The sequence below is a fragment of the Cherax quadricarinatus genome, chromosome 68 (genome assembly GCF_038502225.1).
Source record: "Cherax quadricarinatus isolate ZL_2023a chromosome 68, ASM3850222v1, whole genome shotgun sequence".
NCBI lineage: Eukaryota > Metazoa > Arthropoda > Malacostraca > Decapoda > Parastacidae > Cherax > Cherax quadricarinatus.
In genome coordinates, this window is record NC_091359.1 from 4,056,940 (window position 1) to 4,079,228 (window position 22,289).

General features: G+C 37.6%; 2 protein-coding genes across 2 annotated transcripts in view; one reads left to right on the forward strand and one right to left on the reverse strand.

The window, feature by feature from the left end:
* The window catches only part of mRpL42 (mitochondrial ribosomal protein L42), a 12,853-nt gene extending 5,373 nt beyond the window's left edge, over positions 1-7,480 (forward strand). Inside the window, exons 2-4 of the mRNA XM_070099607.1 lie at positions 2,376-2,512; positions 4,637-4,788; positions 7,378-7,480. Coding sequence (XP_069955708.1) covers positions 2,376-2,512; positions 4,637-4,788; positions 7,378-7,432 — 344 coding nt within the window. The 3' untranslated portion in view covers positions 7,433-7,480. The remainder of the gene's footprint in view (positions 1-2,375; positions 2,513-4,636; positions 4,789-7,377) is intronic.
* Positions 7,464-20,985, reverse strand: Chchd3 (Coiled-coil-helix-coiled-coil-helix domain containing 3). Its single transcript, XM_070099606.1, has 6 exons — positions 20,779-20,985; positions 19,253-19,508; positions 11,436-11,517; positions 10,068-10,236; positions 9,376-9,582; positions 7,464-8,588 (listed from the first exon to the last, which is right to left on the reverse strand). The coding sequence occupies exons 1-6, from the start codon at positions 20,842-20,844 to the stop codon at positions 8,559-8,561; spliced, it is 810 nt and encodes a 269-aa protein (XP_069955707.1). The 5' UTR covers positions 20,845-20,985; the 3' UTR covers positions 7,464-8,558.
* Between the last annotated feature and the right edge of the window lie 1,304 nt (positions 20,986-22,289).

The following is a 22,289-nucleotide window of genomic DNA, read 5'->3' on the forward strand; positions in this document are numbered from 1 at the left end:
TGCATTGTTAATATCTCTAGTAAGGCTGATGCATGCAGGGGATGAGATGAAAAGCTGTAAGCCTTCTCCCTGAAAGCTGGCTGCCTTGGATCAAAGTCTAGCACAAGCTGGACTCCAAGGTATTGGTCCAGTGTGGGTAGATTGGTAAAGCACTGCGTACCTTGTTCCAAGATTCGTAGGTTCGAGTCTCCTTCAGCCAGAGATCAGTGTTTGTGTATATTTTGCCTGCTCTTGTGAATTCCTTGCATTGTTAATATCTCTAGTAAGACTGATGCATGCAGGGGATGAGATGAAAAGCTGTAAGCCTTCTCCCTGAAAGCTGGCTGCCTTGGATCAAAGTATAGCGCAAGCTGGACTCCAAGGTATTGGTCCAGTGTGGGTAGATTGGTAAAGCACTACGTACCTTGTTCCAAGGTTCGTAGGTTCGAGTCTCCTTCAACCAGAGATCAGTGTTTGTGTATATTTCGCCTGCTCTTGCAAATTCCTTGCACATACATACATACATAAATGAATAATAATAATAATGCCTTTCTGGGTTATTAATGACATGTTCTCTTCAAGGGCAGCCTGATGCAGGTGAAGGGCTTTTGATCCAAGGAATTTAAACCACTCCATCCTTGGGTCATTGTTCACAGGAATGTAGGGTTAAATACATTAAATTGCTGCAATATGGTAAATCTGTAGGTTTTCATTTTTGCCAGTTAATGGAAGTGATTTGAGGCCAGTGATTAGCTCTTGATCCATGGAATTAGACCTATTCTTCCCTTGGATCAAACCTGCTTGAATCCCATTCTCCAGGTGCTATATAATCCCTATTGTCATATAGCACCTGGTGCTGAAGACCTCATGGTTCAAACCTAATTGCCTTTCTTTCCCCAGGTATTAGTATATGACTTGTAAGTTTAGCACTTCATGAATATTATAATGTAATAGCAGAGTAACATAGTAACTTATAACTTAACCCGTAAACAGTCCAAACGTATATAAACGTTTTTTCAACATTTGAAAGTATGTAAAAAAAGTACAGTGGAACCTCAAAAATCGAATGTATCACATATCGAACGTTTCGAAAATAGGACCATTTTTTCGGACAAACTGTGTCCCTATTATCGAACGCGCCCCTATTTTCGAACCGCCGGGTATGGGACCTGTCTGTCGCCCGCTCTGTCCGCGTCCCTGCGCAGGCGCCATGAGCAGTCTAGCTTTGTTTATGCTTGAGTGAACACTAACCTGCGCTCTCATTCATGCATTTTACGATTATTTCGTTGTGTTTAGTGCTTGTGGGACTGTGAAATAAGCTGCCATGGCCCCAAAGAAACTTGCTAGTGGTACCCCTGTGGTAAAGAAAGTGAGAAACACCATAGATGTGAAGAAGGAAATAATACAGAAGTATGAGAGTGGTGTGAGACTTCTTGAGCTTGCCAGGATGTATGGGAAAAAACAAGTCGACCATCGGTTCTGTCCTGTCAAAGAAAGAACAGATCAAAGAAGCTGATGTTGTGAAAGGTGTTAATATAGGGAGTGGATGAGGTGCCTTCTTCAAAGATTAAGGAGATTTGTGCCAAGTGGAATGATGTCCAAATGTTTGTGCAGAAGTACCACCCTGAGCAAGCTGAAACAAGCCATCTTTGCAACAAGTTCAGTGACAGAACCATGTCCCATTTTAAGGAAATGTTAAAGAGGTGCCAGAAACAGAACTGTGGACAGTTATTTTGTGAGACAGGGGTCCAGTGACTCTCAAGCTGGTCCTAGTGGCATTAAAAGACAGAGAAGGGAAGTAACCCTAGAGAGGGCTTTACCTGAAGTGCTCATGGAGGGGGATTCTCCTTCCAAACACTAACCCCAACTCCCTCTCTCCTCCTCCCTATCTTCCAGATGCCATCACCAATCTTCAATAAAGGTAAGTAAAAATGTTATTTTATATGTATTACTAAACTTTAGTATTTGTTGTATGTAAAACTGTAATTAATCTCTATAAAATGTATTTTTTGTGTGAATATTTTTGGGTTTCTGGAACGGATTAATTGTATTTCCATTATTTCTTATGGGAAATATTGCTTCGAATTTCAGACTTTTCGAATTTAGAACTAGCTCCTGGAACGGATTAAGTTCGATTTTTGAGGTTCCACTGTAGATCTTTTTGTTTTTTCTACATTTGAAAATGTGTAAAAAAACTTTGGTCTACTTTTTTTTTTTTGTTATATGTATTTGAAAATATGTAAAAAAAAACTTAGATCTACTTTTGTAGCACTACACGTGAACGTAGATCTGCTTGGACGGTTTACGGGTTAAGGAATACCTGTAGAAAATAAATATGATTGCACATTAGCTTCATTCTGTAGTGATAAATGACCATCCTTATTAATGCCTCACAGAAACACGAGTACACCTGAGTAGCTACCAGCAGGCTTGGAAAGCTCGTGGCAGGGAGGAGGCCGTAGTTGTGACTGATGATGGAAACATCGTCGTGTGCTGGCATCCTGAACTTAAAGTTCCATATGAAATGACAAAGGTGTGTTTAGAATATTTTTCTGATGGAATGCCAGTAAAAAACAAAAAACTGTAGTAAAGATTGCATTTGATTGCACACATTTTTTATACAAGGTTGGTTAATTGAGAAGCAAATTAAAAACATCTTGCGAGGGTGATCCAAGGAGCTGGGCTCATCTTTCCTTGTAGTGAACCTCATTTCCTCCCAAGCACAGCATGACCCCAGTGGGTTTAGCACTTCCCAGTAATTTACCTTTTAATTGTGGCATACCTGGAAAATAAATTTCCTGTGTGTGGGGCAAGATTTAGATTTTTTTCCCTTAAAGATTGAAAGAGTGCATCATTATCAATCGAATAAGATTAAGATGGGAAAATCTGATGAATACTTAGGTTTTTATGGTGTTGAATTTGGCGAATATATGATCACATGTTGGCAACAGAGGGGTAAATGTGCCAGCAATATTTGCATTTGATAACTTATTCTTGCCCAATTATGATTGTTTATCATTTTTTATTGGTTTTTATATTTATATACACAAGCTTCTTAGGATGATTAGTTGTGTTTTAAGGTGTTTTAGTGCTTCAAACATGGGAAAATACTTAACCCGTCATTGCTCCACTTGTACATACAACATAAATTGGTGCAAATAATTGTTTTATTATTAATTTTTTACTCTTTTGGTTATATAACACTGTATAAGGAATACTTTTGTTATTCCAATTGTTTGTAGAATAATACTCCTCAAAACAGTGAAATTAGTAATATTGTTTGACTGTGTTGGGTTATCCTAGGCTAATTATGCTGTACTATATTTAGGTTTGAGGGAATGTTCTAGGTTATGTACACACTGTAATGTCTGTGTATCCATAACACCCATGTGCTTGCAAGATCACTTTAAAACATATGTACAAGGAAATTTTACTATATTACAGTTGTTTTAAGCTGTAATACTCATTGAAACATGGAAATAAGTCATATTGCTAGACTTTGTTGGATTATCCTTGGTTAAATCTACATAATATGCTTTTTGCCTGAATTTCCTATAAGTATCATGAAATTGAATGAATTTGGAAAGAATAAGGCATCTTCCTGTCAGTTGTACACCCTGTTTAGTAGTGGAACAGGTCTTGCTAGTTAGGCAGTGTTACCCACAATGTATTACGTGGGCCCATCTGACCTCAGATTTTTTCAAAGGAATAATGAGGTTGTAGTAGACACACACAGATGTGTTGAAGTCAAAATATTGACAGGTGGCTTATTTGAAGCCACAAAAAATTGCGTGTACAAGTCAGACATAGGCTTCACCTGCATACTAGTGTCTTGGCCACAATTTAGGAATTAAAATAAAATTAGGCTTCCTTGAGTGGAGGTAAAAAAGAAAAAAGGCGAATCATTCAGTAACTTTATTCACTATAAATATTTTCAAGGTTTGCACAATTTGGGCAGGTTTGAACAATATGAACCCTAAGATTAATGAGACATTGAAAATTAGAAAATTATACAGTATACTGTACCTAACTAAAAAAAAAAAAAAAAATATGCCATTGAAATTAGCATCAACATATAGTGCAGTTTTGTAAATGTACAATAATTATTATAATAAAAGTGTTAAACTAATGTGCATCATTGTGATTTTTAACCCCTAAACGGACCAAACATATATATACATTCTCTCGCGTAGCGCCCAAAACGTATATATACGTTTTCTTTGTCATTCATTCAACATTGCCACGATAAGCCTGAGTCGCATAAAACATGAGAGAATGGGTGTGCGCACTCACTGTGCGCCATATTAAAAAGATTGGGGATGCCTGGGTGCCATATGCTCTTCTTTCCTATTAAAAAAAAGTTTTTTTTTTTTTTTTTTCCTCAAAAAATTTTGGGCGCTATGCGAGTGAACGTATATATACGTTTGGACTGTTTAGGGGTTAAAGTAATCCAGGGTATTAAGTGCTGGAAGAGGAAATATATGTTTATCTCAAGGAAGATGTTTCTAGACTTAGTCAATGGTTTATCTAGAACAATAGCACACACTTTCCGTAGTATTATTGCCGAATAAAGAAGATTTAGGAATGGTGGGGGGATGTGTACACTACGTATGTAAGTGAACAATACTTAGGGTTTAAATTTTTACTCTAATTTCAGCCATTACCTGAGCCACCCCAAGACACTGACTCCTTACTGAAAGTTCAGTATAGCAAGGAGATGAAACAGCTTTTCCAGAAGAAACACCCATACTTTATCAACAAGGATCTGAGGGAGCTTACTTTTACTACAAAGCATCGATGGTTCCCAAGGTGAGAAAGATAATAGTTCTGAATCCTTTATCCAAAATTCCAAAATCTGAAAGATTTTTGAGTGTTAACATGATGCACCACAAATAGATCATTCAGCACAAGACGTAGTGGAGGCTCAATCCTGTGTCTGTTGAGCCGAGGCAGATGAGCTTTATATCTGTATTAGCGCCAGTTTGTTGTCAGCAGCAATTACTCGCTGATTATTGCATGTTTTGTGCTCTGCGGTGTGAAGATATTGCAGAAAATGTTAAAAAGGCCTACGGGTAATAGTGAAAAGAAAAAGAGGAAGCATTTATGTTTATCTGTATCACAAAGTCAGGCTGTTGGAAAAACTTGACAGCAGTGTAAGTGTGAAGCGTCTGACTGAGGAGTTTGGCACTATCTATGATTTGAAGAAACAAAAGGACAAATTGTTGAAATTCTGTGCTGGCGTGGATTCATCAATGTAGAAGTGAGCATATGCTGCTTAACGGAATGCTGATCATGAAACAAGCAAAAATCTATCATGATGAGCTGAATATTGAAGGTAACTGAATGTTCAGCAGGCTGGTTACAGAAATTTAAGAAAAGGCATGGCATTAAATATTTAAAGATTAGAGGTGATAAAGCATCTACTAATCATGAAGCGGCAAAGAAATTCATTGATGTGTTTGACAAGATTGTTGCTGATGAAAATCTAACAGCGTAGTCTGGGCTTGCATTTATCTTCATTTTGTAAGCAGTGATCCTGTTTTTTTGGTACACTACCTATACAGTACAGTATTGTGTTTAGACTTGTGTCCCATCCCCAAACTGTCCCATTTTACAGATGCAAATATACAAATATTAAAAAATCTGAAACTTCCAATTCCAAGCATTTTGGATAAAGGATTCTCAACTCTATATCTAAACAGAATAGGTAATTGTATTTTTCCTCTAGGCACTTGTGTAAAATAGGTCTTCCAGGAAATCTACCACACCATTTTTTTCCATACAGGCAGGCCCTGTTCGTATGCCTCCTAAGGTTCATGATCCCATACGATAAGCAAGAATCACCAGCAGGTGGAAAAGAGCATTTTTGTCATTGAATGTGTGTAAAATACCTAATGACATGTTTACACTATCATATATTAAGTGCTCAAGACAGCTAGGCATAAAACAGATAAAAAAGTAAAATAAATACACAGTACATACAGTACTTACCTTAAAATATGACATCATTCGCCCTTCCCTTGCACAACTGTTGTATGATAATGGCAGAAAAGTGGTAAAAGCACTGAGCATAATGAACAAAGGATCAATTAAAAGCCAATGAAAATGTGGAAACTGTACATGGGGCCCTTCTGTATTACGTTCTGCTCTTAACACTTTCTGATAAACTGTTAGTGCTATTAGTGGGAAAGTTGATTGATTTATGTGTATTTCAAACTTTGTTTGACCATCTTTCTATATTAGCATTTATTATGAGATTTTGCCCTGGTTTGTGTAATTACAGTACCTATTTGTAGCTCCAGGAGCAGAGCTGTGCTCATGATGTCCCACCTGCAGTGTCAAAAACTCATCCTGATCACATAACCGCCTCTGCATGTATGGTGTGAGAATGCCTGCACTGCAATAGGTCGAGTTAAAATTCTAGTTAGGGCAATACTCGGGCAAGTCTCTTTGCCAAGCACAGTCTCTGTTTCAATAATAGTAATAGTGATACCTAGGTGTTAGTACAGTAGACTGTTGTGGGTTGAATCTTTGTACTGGTCAAATTTTAGGTAGGGCAAACCTAAATACTGCAGTTACTATTGTATTCAAGAGCAAGTGCTAAACCTGCATTAGGTCTTACAGCAGATTTAGATAAGCAAAGGCTGTGTGATATAAATGTGGTTTTGTGTAAAGACTGTTAGGTTGTACTGATGGTACAACATCTATCAGTGACTGCCTTCTCTGAAAGAGCACATACTCTGCTATTTTTTGTGCCCTGATGCACACACTAGCTGCCTTCCTCTCCAAAAAGTCCCACCCTCCAAGGTACTACAACTCCTATTTCATACTCTAACCTCTGCATCACTATATAACCCATGTGCTTCATTTTTTTTTATATATTTCATAGTTGTTCATGTTATAGTCATAAGTGCTGAACCCAAGTGGGCCATTCAATAGATTTTTTTTTTTTTTTCTTTCAACAAGTCGGCCGTCTGCTGAATGCTGGTTATTTTATTTACCTTTCTCAGCAAAAGCTTAGGGAAATTAAGCTACATTCATTGATGGATGACCATTTAAAAAAATCTCATGCATTGACTTTTTAGGGAATTTTGCAGAATTCAGAAATTTGGTCCATGGTTCTATTATGAATATGAGGAAGAGTTAAATCCCAATAGTGAGGTCAATAGGTACTTGGTACAATTACAAAATTTGGCAGTATATTAATAAAGATTGTGGTCATAAATTGTTTCTCCCTCAGTGGAGATGGTATGGAGGGAGTGGTAGGCAAGAAGTCTTTCAAGCCTTTTAGGTTAGTTGCACCATGATATAATGTTAAAGCTTAAATGTTTAATATGTTTTTTTACTATTGTATTTTATTTAATATTGGTGTAAGACTGATTTTAGCTTTTCTTTCAGGGGTGAAAAACGTTTTGCCAAAAAGAATCCTCCTCGAGACAGAGAATATTTGTAAGTGTATATTGTTAGGCAAATAAAACCTGAACATGGTGTAAATATTTAATGCAGTTTTTATTTACAAACGCTATTTGCATTCCAAAGTAGTACATGTATTCATAATTTTTTTTTTTTTTTTTTTACAGTATTTACAAAGCATTCTAATAATTTGGTTTTTCAGTGTTTTAAACGTGGTAAATATCTTGGATCATTTCTGTCATCATTAAAAACGTACTCCAGTTTTGACCAATTTGTTATTACGGAAGTCATAATGACAAAGGAAGTTGAAATAGTTTAAGTAAAAATTTTCACTCCAAAAGTAGCAAATTTAGTATTTCCCCCTTCATGTACTCTTTAGGCAAAGAAATATTGAGTTCTTGGTTAGGCACAACCCTTGGGGAAGAGTGGCATTCCTCCCATTATTATTATAGTCATGGGGGAATGCTCAGCCAGTAGGCACGCGAGTCAAAACAGCATTTGGGGGAATGGGAGGCACTCAGTTCAAGAAAAGGAAGGATAGATCGTTTCTTGATCAAATGGCCTTCCCAGAGAAACTTCTAGCACTAAGCACAAACTGCTCCAGCCCCACCATTGCAGTGAAGTGAACTGGTACTGGGAAAGGGTGGTAGATGAAGTGTAGATATTTACATACAGGTGAAATAATGAATGGCTTGACGTATTTTGGCCTAAATTTAATTAGTGAAAGGTGCTAGCATTAAGATCAGAGAATGGCTAAATTGGTGTATCAAAGCTCTAATTGTTCAGCATCTCTTTCCTGTTTTGTGCTACACCAGATTGTATTTCCTTACACTGCTAAATTAACTATAGCTACTGTACAGCATCTAGGGAAATTTACAACTTTATGATTTAGTATAGTTAAGAGAAATATCACTTTGGAGATCATTAGTGGAGAACAGTTGCAGAATTAAATGTTAAACTTTTTAGAATAGAAAAAAATTCTCATACTCCAAAGGCAGAATTTAAATGAATCAATTTATACAAGAGTAAGTATTTTTATTAATTAAAATTTTAAATGTACAATAATTTAAATCCTCTAGACATTTACAACTTCCAGTATACTATACAATAGCAGCAAATTTGACCTAAACCAAACTAAGGTGAACATTCTTGATCCTTTATGTGCACTAGTTTGCTCTCTGCTTCATTACAGATTGCTGAAAAGAAAAAAGTAAAATATTTAATAGTTATTATTATTATCACACTGGCCGATTCCCACCAAGGCAGGGTGGCCCGAAAAAGAAAAACTTTCACCATCATTGACTCCATCACTGTCTTGCCAGAAGGGTGCTTTACACTACAATTTTTAAACTGCAACATTGAAGGAGGGGTGTTAGAGTGCAAGCACTGTACTTCCCATCTCCAGGACTCAAGTCCGGCCTGCTGGACTTGAGTCCTGGAGATATTATTAAACTGGGGAGGGGGGGGGGGGTTGCCGTTAACCTGTAGGTCATATATCTATATGAATGGAAGGCAAGGCATTTAGGTTCAGTCCAAGGAAGGGAGCACCAGTCCAATTCCTTTTGATCAAGAGCCCCTTGTCAGCATCAAGGAACCTCTTATGAGAGGTATACTAGTGGCAACTTAAATACAAACAGGACAGCTTATGCTGCCTTACAAAACTGATCATACTGGCATCTACTGAACATGGATAGTTTACTTAACTCAAGGTCTTCATACTTCTGGCCAGACAGCTACTGAGTGAATGGTGGGGAAAAAAAATTTACTAATTGATGAATTCAACACTTCAACCCACCTTAACCAAAATTTATTAGATAGTGCTGTATTCCACTACTATAGAGTAGCAAATGCTGTATGACCCTTGTGGGTTTAGCACCTAGTTATGATTGTAATAATAAGAGTAGCAAATACTCAAATATAATAAACCTCTACAAGTACAATGTTAGTAAATGTATAAAAATTTATTTATTTTTTAAATCTTACCAAACGTGACAGGTCGACACACTGAGTGAAGTGTTCCACTTCTCTTGCACATCGAAGGGATTGCCGTGGGTGGTCTTGATAACAGCTCATGACAGCCTCTTGTTGATTCTGGCAAACAGGGTCACATGATGCTTTCACAAACAGCTTCTCAACATCTTTGAGAGCAGCAGTAACTTCCTCCGCAGAAAAGCGAGCCATTTTTGTAAACTATAAAGATACAGTAATTTTTATCTCTCTATCTCAGTATCTTTGTTTACTTTCTCCCTATTAATTTTTCCAGAAAAGTGGCCTCAATGATTCAGAAATGAAAACATTTTAGTCATGAGAAACACTTCCCTTCAGGGAAGGTGCCTTGATGTTAGTGAAGGGCACTTTATTCAGGGAATTGGAGCTACCCTTCACTTCTCTGGACAAAGCTTAATTGCCTCCTATTCCCCAGATTCAAAGCTTCCCCACAAATCAAGTAATCATTAATCACATCCATTTTCATACAATATTACTCTTATTAGATGTAAACTAGTTTTTTGCATATCTAGCTAGATCTTTGATTAAGTTTCTCTCTCTTTGATACTAAAGTCTTTAAACTGTGGCTAAATGTTCACTGGTTGCTTTCAGCTATGGCATTCATATTTATCACTAAAAATTAACTTGCTTCCTTAAATCATTTTACCATACAAACTACTGATATTTACCTCCTTTTCTCTGCCTTCCATTTTCTCACGCCAGTCGAGGTTCAGTTTCTCCATCTCTCGTTCCTTTTCTTCTCGTAACCGCATTACCATCAAATGAGCTTCCTCAGCATATATAGACCATGGTGGGATGTTACCACTTGGATGACTAAGTGAAGGTGGTGGACCAGCTCTGTTAAAATAACCTCCTTAGAAAACAATACAACTACAAAGCAGCAACTTAATATATACAAGTGTATAATATAATGGAGGTAAATCAACTTGAACACAAGGAAGAGGGGGGGTTAAAAAAAAAAAACACTTGAATAAACACAGTTATAACTCCATATCGTGCAGTCCCTTAAATATTAAGCTACACAGCTTGAACAATTCATAATTATCCCATTTTGTGGGCTACTTGTGAATTAAATAGCAATAAAATTGTACACAGTAGAGCCCCTGCATCCGCAGATTCAGTTTCCGCAGTTTACAATGGCCTGAAAATAACCCTTAATTCTGCTTAACCCTTAAACTGTCCAAACGTAGATCTACGTTTTTTCAACATTTGAAAGTATGTAAAAAAAAAAAGGTAATTTTTTTTTACATTTGAAAACGTAAAAAAACCTTGATCTATTTTTTTTTTTGTTACATTCGAAAATATGTAGAAAAAAGTAGATCTACTTTTGGAGCACTATGCATGTGAACGTAAATTTGTTTGGACAGTTGAAGGGTTAATAATGGCACCAAAGCACAAAAGTAGTGATGTGGCAGTTCTTCAAAGCCTTAGAGAAGCCATGAAGAAATGCTAATTCTCGACAATACAACAAGGAAAAAAAAAACATACTGAGGTCACCAAGATGCACAGCGAGAATTAATCTTCCATTCGTGAAGTATATGTACAATGTATTTTATTATTATATAATGTTGGTAATGTCCTACTGCGCATAATTTATCAATTAAACTATCATAAGTATGTAAACAAAAAACTTATATGGTTAGCTACTATCCGCAGTTTCAGGTATCTGCAATAGGTCTTGGAATGTATCACCTGCAGGCACAAGGGGACTACTGTACTGAATTATGAAGAAAAACAAACATTTAAAAATGCAGATCTCAAAAATGTATAATCATGTGCCAATCAAGGTTATCAGATATAAAATTCATGCACACGTCTTGTAGACTACCACTTTTTCCATCATTTGGAAATAAACTGTTAAGACTCCCACTGTTAATGTGATTATATCAGGTCTTTAATGTCATTAACCCAATGAATGATACCAGCACAGGTTTTGTCCAGATTCACTAACCAAATAATTTTAAGCAGGTACTGTACAAATCCTGAGTGTTCATGAACGGATATAACGAGAACAACTCAATTTCTGTTGTACTTACTTAGATGCCACACCAATATCTGGAGGGGGTGAAGTCTCTGCATCAGCAGATGCTACTTTTGTCGTGCCCTCATTTACTCCAACTGCCAAAGAAAACGATGGAGAAACTGTAATGTTTAAGCTGTTGGATATGCATCACTGTCTAGTATGGCCTCATTCACTGCTTGAGCTGTGCAGGAAAGTGCATGAAACACTACTTATTCATGTTCAAAAGCCTATAACCATCATATTTCAGCCATTTGGTTTTTATTTTGTTTGCAATAAAAGCAATATATCTAGAGGCAACATATAAGCATGCTTATTGCAATACTTAATGTAATACAAATTTCATGGGAAATTTAACATTTGCTACCATCATGCACTCAATTTTACAAGTTACTTATAAGCACTGCAAGTGATTTCAGAGGCCAAAATAGTTACACAAGATCCTTTGACATAACAGGACCAGCCACACACTAGCAAATGACATGCCATTGCACAGATGAGAAAATGACTTCAGCAATTTGCATTAACTTGCAATTTGAAGCTGAAAATTTAGATGGCATTTCAGTTCATCCTTGGCCATTATCAAGTAGTTACTTAATAATGGTTCACATAAGGACTTTATAATAGACGAAAATGAAATGAAATTTCATTTGAAGTTAATTTTCCAAATTCTGTGTTAGTTGTGAAGCTCCATCCATGGTACTGTAACTTAACTACAATATCAGTGATATTAAAAGCTCATTATGGTACTAGGCTCTCAACAGCAGGCATGTGATTGAACCAATCATGTGGCAGTACAGTATACTTTATGCTGTAGCCATAACTCAACATTTCGGACCTCAGCAAGAGCTACAAACCAGTTAACCTTGGGGTTATAAGGTTGAGGGATGGGCCTACAGTTACTCCAGTATGAATGCAAATTTGCTGACACGAAAATCTATTCAAACCTGTGTTATTTCTGCTGAAGCTTCAGGGTTTTAATTACTAAAAAAATCTTGCAGAAGTTTTTGGCATTATTTTTAGCCAAAGGGAGAAAGTATCTCGAGCTAGTCTGCACATACTATCACTCAAAATAATACACATTACTTTTCAAAAACTGATATAAACCTATAATTTAAAATACACAAAGTTAGGTCTAAATGCGATGAGCAAAGCTAATTTTTTTTTTTTCTTTTTACCCACCAGTGACAGGTATATTTTTTCCCTCTTCTACTTCTCTTGTTATATGTGGTTATACTTCCATTTTTTTTTACATAAATTAATCAAATTGGGTGAAAAACACACTCCACTGAAAGATCTACGACCATGTTGAGCAGTAATCGTATACCTCCGTACTTTCTTTTAAGAAGCAAAGCTGTGGCATGGTACCTTACCTGAGTATGCAGCACGTCAGGCTTAAACTTAATATGAAATAAAATCTTAATTGGTTACATTTCTGGTTTGATTTTTATTTCTAGTGAGTGTACATGCAGTTTTGTGCTAGAAGCAATAACATGCCACAGCAGGCTAAAGCAGCAAATTCGATTAAGGAAGTATTTGGCTCAAGGGTAACAAAATTGCATAACTGTACGTAATAAATATACAAGACATTTTCTTTAGCACATTTATGAGCAAAAGCAATTTATATAATTGACAGCAGAACCAGAATAACATTGATGACATGTTAATGTTTCGCCGACTGAGCCCTATTTTTTGGCCAATTCCATTGTTCCAGTCAACCAAACTCATAACTATTTCTTTAGAACTCCATTTTTTTCTATCAACTGAGTACAAGAAACTGCCCATTTACCAATTTCAGCTACCCAATAAAGTGGTCAGAAATTGGCAATTTGGCCAATGTCATGCAAATTAAAAAAGATGCCAGTTTCAAAATAGGGTCCAGAATAAATAATGCAGACATTCTTGGCACTAAAATAACATATCCTCTGTCCATTAGTCATGTCTCCAGGCCCCTCTTACATTACTCTTGCTTTCTATTTTGATTTTTTATTCACACAAAAAATAGATTTACTGTTATGCAGACTACTGCATTATTGTAAAAATGGTATAATATCTGTGTACTAGTGAAAGAATATCAGACTCCCCAGTTGATGTGTATTGGATGTGTGGTGTGATTTGCTTACTCTTGAACATTGGTAAAAATCGAACATTTCCGCTACTTTGAGCTCAATTTCAAGGTCGTTTTCATCGTGAAACTAATTAAAATCATCTCTGTTTCTGTAATATGTTTTCCATTCTATCAAGTGAGACCAAGAAAACGAGAATACAACCATATACGAAAATACACCTCAAAGTCGGCGTTTTAATCCAAAAACACGGTCAGAGTTTTTTTATTCTCATTATGCACTACGTGCTGCAGGATTTTTTTTTATACAGTGCACACTGACCACACAGACCCATTCTCTCACATGTGGGCCTACCAGGTTTCTCCTGCTCGATTTGAAGCCGCTAGAATTATTGAGTACGTATACTGTACATACGTCCGAAACATTGGCTTGTAAGATGTATATGTACGGCCGAAACAGTCGAAGGGTTAAGAGGTTATGTAAAAGAAAACAGAAGAGCAAGGTGACGAGGGTAATAAAGTCTAGGCAATAATACATTAAATATCAACTCAAAAGGGAGTAGTGTGGAAGTTAATGTATGTAGATATTTGGGATTAGATATGTCTATGAAAGACATGGTGAACTATAAAATATTATTATAATCAAAACTAAGTGCTAAAACTACAAAATAAATGAGGGAATAAAGGTGGGTAGCATTTTGAAGTATCTGTGGGAATGTATCAGAGTACAATGTGGTACCAACACTTATACGGGCATGAGGCATGGGATTTGAGTGCTGCAGCGAGGTAGCAGCTTGAGGTAGTGAAGAAATGTTTGAGACCAGTGTGTAATGTGAATATGCAAAGAATTTAGAGCATAAAATTTAAGACAAAGTGGGGCTCTCAAAGAGCATAATTCGGAGGGCTCAGAAGAAACCGTTGAGGGGGTTTGGGCATGTAGAGAAGATGGAATAATAGGATGACAAAGAAGCTATATAAATCTGGGGTGAAAGATAGGGTTCATGCCAGGAATGGTTGGACAAAGGGTACAAGAGGCTCTGAGTATTAGGGGCTTGAACATCAAGCAGGTTTGTACAAGCATGTTAGATTGGAGTAGAGACAAGTGGTTTTTTAATGGACATGCTGTTGGTGTATGAGCAAGGTAACTTATGAAGGGATTCAGGGAAAACTAGTTAACTGGACTTGAATCCTGGAGGTGGGATGAGCAGTACCTGTATCCTGGAGGGGTAGGGATATTGCAGTCTAAGAGTAATCTATATTGTGAAGTCAGCACACTTCTGGTAGGATAGCAACTGAAAGAATGGTGGTGAATGTCTTTCTTCTTTGATGAGAGGTAGCTGATGAGGTAAGGGGAAATTTTTTTATAGTAAGATAAGAACATAAGAACATAAGAACGAAGGAACACTGCAGAAGGCCTACTGGCCCATGCGAGGCAGGTCCAAGTCTCCTACCGGCTTAAGCCAATGCACCCAACCTAGTCAGGTCAGGTCACATTGACTTAAGGGAGGAACACGGCAACCGACCTGGTAGCACAAGCTATCAGGTCTAACTCACACCCACCCACATCCACTCATGTATTTATCCAACCTATTTTTAAAGCTACACAACGTTCTGGCCTCTATAACGGTACTTGGGAGTTTGTTCCACTCATCCACAACTCTATTACCAAACCAGTACTTTCCTATATCCTTCCTGAATCTGAATTTTTCCAACTTAAAACCATTGCTGCGAGTCCTGTATAGGCTAGATATTTTCAGCACACTATTTACATCCCCTTTATTTATTCCTGTCTTCCATTTATACACCTCAATCATATCCCCCCTAATTCTACGTCTTTCTAGAGAGTGCAGATTCAGGGCCCTTAGTCTATCCTCATAGGGAAGGTTTCTGATACATGGGATCAACTTTGTCATCCTCCTTTGTACATTTTCCAGAGAATTTATATCCATTCTGTAATAAGGTGACCAAAACTGTGCAGCATAATCTAAATGAGGCCTAACCAAGGATGTATAGAGTTGAAGAACAACCTGAGGACTCCTATTATTTATGCTTCTTGATATGAAGCCAAGGATTCTATTAGCTTTATTGCGAACACTTATGCACTGTTGTCTTGGTTTCAGATTACTGCTAACCAGAACTCCTAAATCTTTTTCGCAATCCGTAATATTAAGATCTACATTATTTAGTTTATATGTGGCATGGTTATTGTCCTGTCCAACATTTAGAACTTTGCATTTGTCTATATTAAACTGCATCTGCCACTTCTCCGACCACTGCATCAGTCTATTCAAATCTTCCTGGAGTGCTCGAATGTCCTCGTCAGAATGAATTCGACGGCCTATTTTGGTGTCATCGGCAAACTTGCCGATGTCGCTCTTTATGCCCTCATCTATGTCGTTTATGTAGATTGTGAACAGCAGGGGGCCCAACACTGACCCCTGCGGAACACCGCTCGTGACACTCCCCCACTCTGATTTCTCCCCATTTATGCAAACTCTCTGCTGCCTATTTGTCAACCATGCCTCTATCCAGGAAAAAATTTCTCCTCCTATTCCATGTGCTTTAATTTTCCTCAATAGTCTCTGATGTGGGACCCTGTCAAATGCCTTACTGAAGTCCATATACACAATATCATATTCATTACCATGATCTACCTCCTCAAATACCTTAGTGAAAAAAGTTAATAAATTCGTAAGGCAGGAACGCCCCTTTGTAAAACCATGCTGAGATTCGTTGATTAATTTATGCTTTTCAAGGTGGCTACGAACTGCCTCGGCAGTTATTGATTCCATAAATTTTCCCACTATGGAGGTTAGGCTTATTGGTCTATAGTTCGAAGCTAAGGACCTGTCACCTGTTTTGAAAATAGGTATCACATTTGCCATTTTCCACTTATCTGGCACCATGCCAGTTTGTAGTGATATGTTGAAAAGATTAGCCAAAGGTGTGCTAAGCTCCTCTTTACATTCCTTTAGAACCCTTGCATACAGTTCATCAGGGCCTGGGGATTTGTTAGGTTTTAATTTATCTATTTGCCTAAGGACCATGTCACTTGTGACCCTAATAGTGCACAGTTTATTATCGTCCTGTTCTACATAATTTATCATTACTGGAATATCGCTGGTATCCTCCTGTGTAAAAACTGAGAGGAAGTATGTGTTAAAAATTCTACACATTTCCTTATCACTGTCAGTGAGCTGACCCGAGGAACTTTTGAGTGGGCCTATCTTGTCCCTGATCTTACTTCTGTAAACCTGAAAGAATCCTTTTGGGTTAGTCTTCGATTCTCTTGCAACTTTAACCTCATAATCTCTTTTTGCTTTTCTAATTCCCTTTTTTATTTCTCTCTTTAACTGAATATATCGATTTCTTAATTGTCCCTCTCCTCTTTTGATTTGCCTATATATGCCTCTCTTTTGACCAATCAGATATTTTAATCTATTGTTCATCCATTTAGGATCATTTTTGTTTGATCTGATTTCCCTATTTGGAACATAATTTGACTGAGCAGCTAGAACTATGCCCTGGAAAGCATCATATCGGCAACCATCACCACCTACCTGACCCTTAGTCAGGTCATTCCAGTTCAGCCCACCTAAGTAATTTTTCAGTCCTATGAAATCAGCCAAGCGAAAGTCAGGGACGGAGACTTGATTGCCATTATTAGGGGAATTCCATGATATATTAAAACTGAGTGATTTGTGATCACTTTCCCCAAGCTCATCATTAACCTCAAGATTATTAATTAGTGTTTCCCTACTGGCAAGAACCAAGTCAAGGAGGTTATTTCCCCTAGTTGGCTCTGTCACAAACTGTTTTAAAAAACAATCCTGGATCGTATCAAGAAAGTCACCTGACTCTAAATTTCCTGTCAAATTGCTCCAGTCAATCTGTCTATAGTTGAAATCTCCCATTAGCACAACATTTTCGTATGTAGATGCCTTACGAATTTCGTCCCATAGAAGTTTACTGCACTCCCTATCAAGATTTGGGGCCCTGTAAATCACACCCAAAATCAGTTTTTCTCGGCCCTCGAGAAGCTGTAACCAAACAGATTCAGTGGCTGACGCTTCTAATTTAATATCTTGTCTAACACAACAATTTAAATTGTCTCTGACATACATCGCTACTCCACCACCTTTCCTGTTGACCCTGTCAGTGTGGAATAATTTATAGCCTTGTATGTGACATTCAGAGGGCATCTCTCTATCTTTCAGATTGAGCCAGGTCTCTGTTATAGCAATAATATCTATGTTTCCTGCACTTGCAATTAATCTTAGCTCATCTATCTTATTTCTTACACTCCTGCTATTAGTATAGTAAACCTTAAGGGAGCTAGTCCCTTGCTGCCCTCTGCTGTCCCCCTTTGTTTGCTGACCTGATCTATTGTCTTTATTTATAACTTCATGCTGAATGCCTTTTATACATTTACTGTTTCCAACCCAAGTGTTGCAACCTGCTTGTTTCCCACACACACCCATACCTCTATCTTCCATCAGTTTAAAATCATAGGCATTTCACCAATGGCCTTCTCAATCGAGTCTGCAAGTGCTACCACCCCAGCCCCAGAGAGATGTACCCCATCCCTTGCATACATATCATGTTTGCCATAAAAGTTGTTCCAGTTGTCAATGAATGGGATTGCAAGTTCCTTGCAGTATCTGTCTAGCCAGCAATTTACACCAATTGCCCTAGACAACCATTCATTTCCTACTCCCCTTCTAGGCAAGATGCTACATATGATTGGGATCCCTCCCTTAGACTTAATGAAATCTATAGCTGACCTGTACTTATCTAGCAGCTCTTCTCTCCTACCCTTCCCAGTATCATTTCCACCAGCACTGAGACAGATAATGGGCTTGCTCCCATTACCTGACATGATATTATCCAGCCTGTTGACAATGTCCCCAACACCAGCTCCAGGGAAGCACACTCTATCTCTCATCTTCTTATTCCTATTAGCAAAGATCAATGATGGGGGGGAAACTGTTGGTGTAGTAACAATAATAATAAATATCAGCCAGTGATGTAAGGGAAAATATAAAAATTAATAGAATGAATACAGACTTTTAAAACAGTATATATTACAGAAGAGAAGATGACTGTGTTTACAGTAGTGGAGAGATTATATTTAAGACTAAAGATAACATTCAACTGGAAATTCTGAATATTAAGAAACACTACAGTATAATGGTTATGTAGATGCTTTGTCCTACATCATGTTTGTCCTTACTTCAGACAATTTAGAAAAAGCTGTGTATCTCAACAATACTCATAAGGTGGAGATGTGAAATGAGCCTATTTATGAAGCCTGCATAATGACTAGATACCTATGCTACAATCTAATGTGAAAAACTTCAACTTAAATACTGCCAGAAATTTCAACATCAGTACAAACCTACTGTCGCCTTTAATTATGGCAACTTCCTAAAGTATCTCAAAAAATTCTGCAACTTATTAATTGTTCCCTAGTTCTTGCTGCAGCTTCTGCATCAATTTCTCAACTGTTCAGGTGAAAAACTATTAAATTTCACTGGTGGAGGGGTAGAGATATTTAGCAGATCAGAGACTCATTTTCAGAAAGAAACCAGAGGTTCAAAACTCTACACAAGCAGGCTCCAGAGGCTGAAATAGGTTATCCACAAGCAAAGGTGGCTGAGAGGTCAGTATAATCTGCCACAAACAGCAGGACGGAAGGAAAAATTCAGAAACATCAACTAAAACACAAGTATCATTTACTAGCACAGTAGCCAAAAGGTGAGACTCACCCACAGCTGTTGGTTCAGTAACCAGAGACTCTGGAGCCACAGGTTCTGGAGCTGCTGATTCATGGACTGGAGATTCTGGAATCAAGGGCTTCTGAGCAATGGGCTCAAGAGCAACTGGTTCAGAATCTATGGGAGTAGGGGATGGAGGCCCAGGGGCTAGAGGTGATTCTGCAGCTGCTGCAGGACCTGAGGCCTCTGCTGCAGCCTGCTGACCTTCTATCTGTCCTCGCAACCGATATGCCAATGATTCTGAAAGCTAGAAAGAAACCAAAAATTATAATATTTGCATTCATGCATCTTTATATGCAATACACATGGCAACAATTATTGCATAATACAATAGTTATACAATGGTTGTATTCACTGTGGGTTAAGTGCTTAGTTTTAATAATAATATTAATAATAATATACAATGGTTGCAATAAACAACGGTTTTAGGAGCATATATTGCTGGAAAATAACGTTGCCTTACCATAGGGTTATGAATTTTTTTTAAAGAGTAGCTGTTTTCCACTGGATTCCTTAAATATTTACCTTTTAATTTGGCACGTCTATTAATTAGGTTCTTATGTATGCCTTTTTTTTTTTTTATTCTGGAAAGTCCACAGGGGTTCTTAGATCACACATGCTATACATGTTTGAGACTTGTATTTAATATGTAAAGAAACTAAACATAATAAATATTATACAATATAGCATCTACAAGTATGCAACTTCTGCAATGTTACAAAGTAAAGAAGTTCTTATTGAAGACCTTGTGATAAACTGATATGAATTAATACAGAAGTTACCTGGTAAATGTGGAGCAATAAGATTCAATTCAAGGAAGAGGACAAGTAAGGTTCCTTGGATCAAGAGCCTCTCACCCCTATGGAAATAGTCACTTCAAGTGACTTTTTTGTTGGGGTTATCCTAGGTAGTTTACACGATGATAATTGTATTTGTGTCCCCTCAAGGAAGGTTCCTTGATGTTGGTGAGAGGCTCTTGATTTTGGTAACTGGATCTGTGCTCCAGTTCCCCGAATTAAGCCTGAATGCCTTCCACATCCCCCCCAGGCGCTGTATAATCCTCCGGGTTTAGCGCTTCCCCCTTGATTATAATAATAATAATAATGTATTTATGTGTACCTGTGTCTAAATGTAAACTTACCATCAAGGCAACTTCCTTCAAGGAATATTTTCCTTCAAAATTACAAAAACGGCTATAAATTTTATTTCCTTACTATCTGCCTAAGGAGAAATTATATTAATAAAATCTAATACACTTTAACAATTTAAATTTTTATAATTTGATAAAGGAAGTTTTCTCTCCTTTACCTTGTTTATTATAGAAACAATATTTTATAATTTAAGGCCGGTCATCCTCAGCCTGACAAAATCTTCATCTCCAATTAAAGAAAAAAGTTTAATACGAATAAAAGAAGCATAAAAAACCGTTATCTGCTAAACTGACTTTTATATTCTTGCTGTCAAGGAGAGTCAAATATATTAATAAGATGAATACTAGTTGAAATAGTGTCAGACACCTTGATAACGCCGGCCTTATCATCATTAACCAGTGTGATCTTCCTGGTGCTGTGTGCTGACCCCATGATGTCTGCCTGCCACCCCCACACACTACTGTGTCTGCCACTCCCCACACTGGTGCACCTCACAAAACTGAGACACACATCACTGGATCACACACACACACTCTTAACCTTCCTCCTCCAGCACTGCTGTTGACACTCGCCTCTCGCCCGGGCTCAATCCTGGGCACGAGGAACCACCTTATACCGTTCCACATATTTATTTTTACATTAATTATTTGTATTTATATATTTTTATATTGCAGACTTGATACATTAAAAATTCTATACATTATATTTTTTTATCTAGTGTCTCACGCCATCTGTCAGCCACACCTCACATTAACACCCGCAAAGTTCAAATTTCAATTGAAATTTCCTTCGAGGGAGATGCCTTGATGTCGATGAAGGGCTCTTGATCCAAAGTATTGAAGCTACCTTCCTTTTCCCTAAATCGGATCTTATAACCTCCCGTGTCACAGGACATCAGTGGAAACCACATTTCTTGATTTTTTTAGGTTATCTAAAGTTAACTAGTACATATTATTATTATAATCAAGGGGGAAGCGCTAAACCCGGAGGATTATACAGCGCCTGGGGGGGGGGGATGTGGAAGGCATTCAGGCTTAATTCGGGGAACTGGAGCACAGATCCAATTCCCTAAATCAAGAGCCCCTCACCAACATCAAGGAACCTTCCTTGAGGGGATGGTACAGCACAGGTATACCTGGAAAGGATAAGATTTGTCCACATAACTTGCCTTCTCAGAGATTATTTTGTTAGTGAGGAGGGAAGCACTAAACCCTTGAGGATTATTTTATTCAAGGGGCAGGTCAAAAACCTACTGGGGTTATATAGTGCCTGGGTAATGAGAGGCCTGGTCACAGACTGGGCCGTGGGGGCATTGACCCCCAGAACTCTCTCCAGGTAACCAATGTCACCTATTCCCATTTGGGAAGCAATGAAGTTTAATCCAAGAAAAAAGATGAGGCTGAGGGACTGATTACCTCACACTCCCTTCTCAACTCCTGTTACTCTCTGTATTGGACTGCAGAAGCCACTGGCTGGCAAAACGTTTCCTCAATAAAGATTCCCAAATATTGCACAGGTGTTTCATTCTTCAACTTGTCAGTTTTTAAAACCATTGTCATTAATCCAAGGAAGTGGAGGGCAGATCCAATTTCTTGTATCAAGAGCCCTTCACTTTCTTTGAGAAGTCATACTGAGGTAGTAGTAGAATATTTTCAGAGCACCGACTTTGTAGGTCACTCAGCACTTGGAACAATAACAATATGAAGCACACACAATAAAAACAAAAATAAAATAACAATTAATAAACAATAAAAGCTACAAGTCATATGGAGTAATGAAGACATATGCAAGGAACTATTACTGTAGTTAATAGATTTCGTTCATTTTGGATTATATTCAAAAGGCAATATTATTATTATTATTATTAGGGTAAGCCT

Excerpts from the sequence above, each read along its gene's own strand:
- Chchd3 (XM_070099606.1), bottom strand. The coding sequence starts at position 20,844 with ATGGGGTCAGCACACAGCACCAGGAAGATCACACTGGTTAATGATGAT. Across the intron at positions 19,509-20,778 it reads ATAAGGCCGGCGTTATCAAG|CTTTCAGAATCATTGGCATA; the intron begins GTGTCTGACACT and ends GTTTCTTTCTAG. Across the intron at positions 11,518-19,252 it reads TACTGAACCAACAGCTGTGG|TTGGAGTAAATGAGGGCACG; the intron begins GTGAGTCTCACC and ends TTTCTTTGGCAG.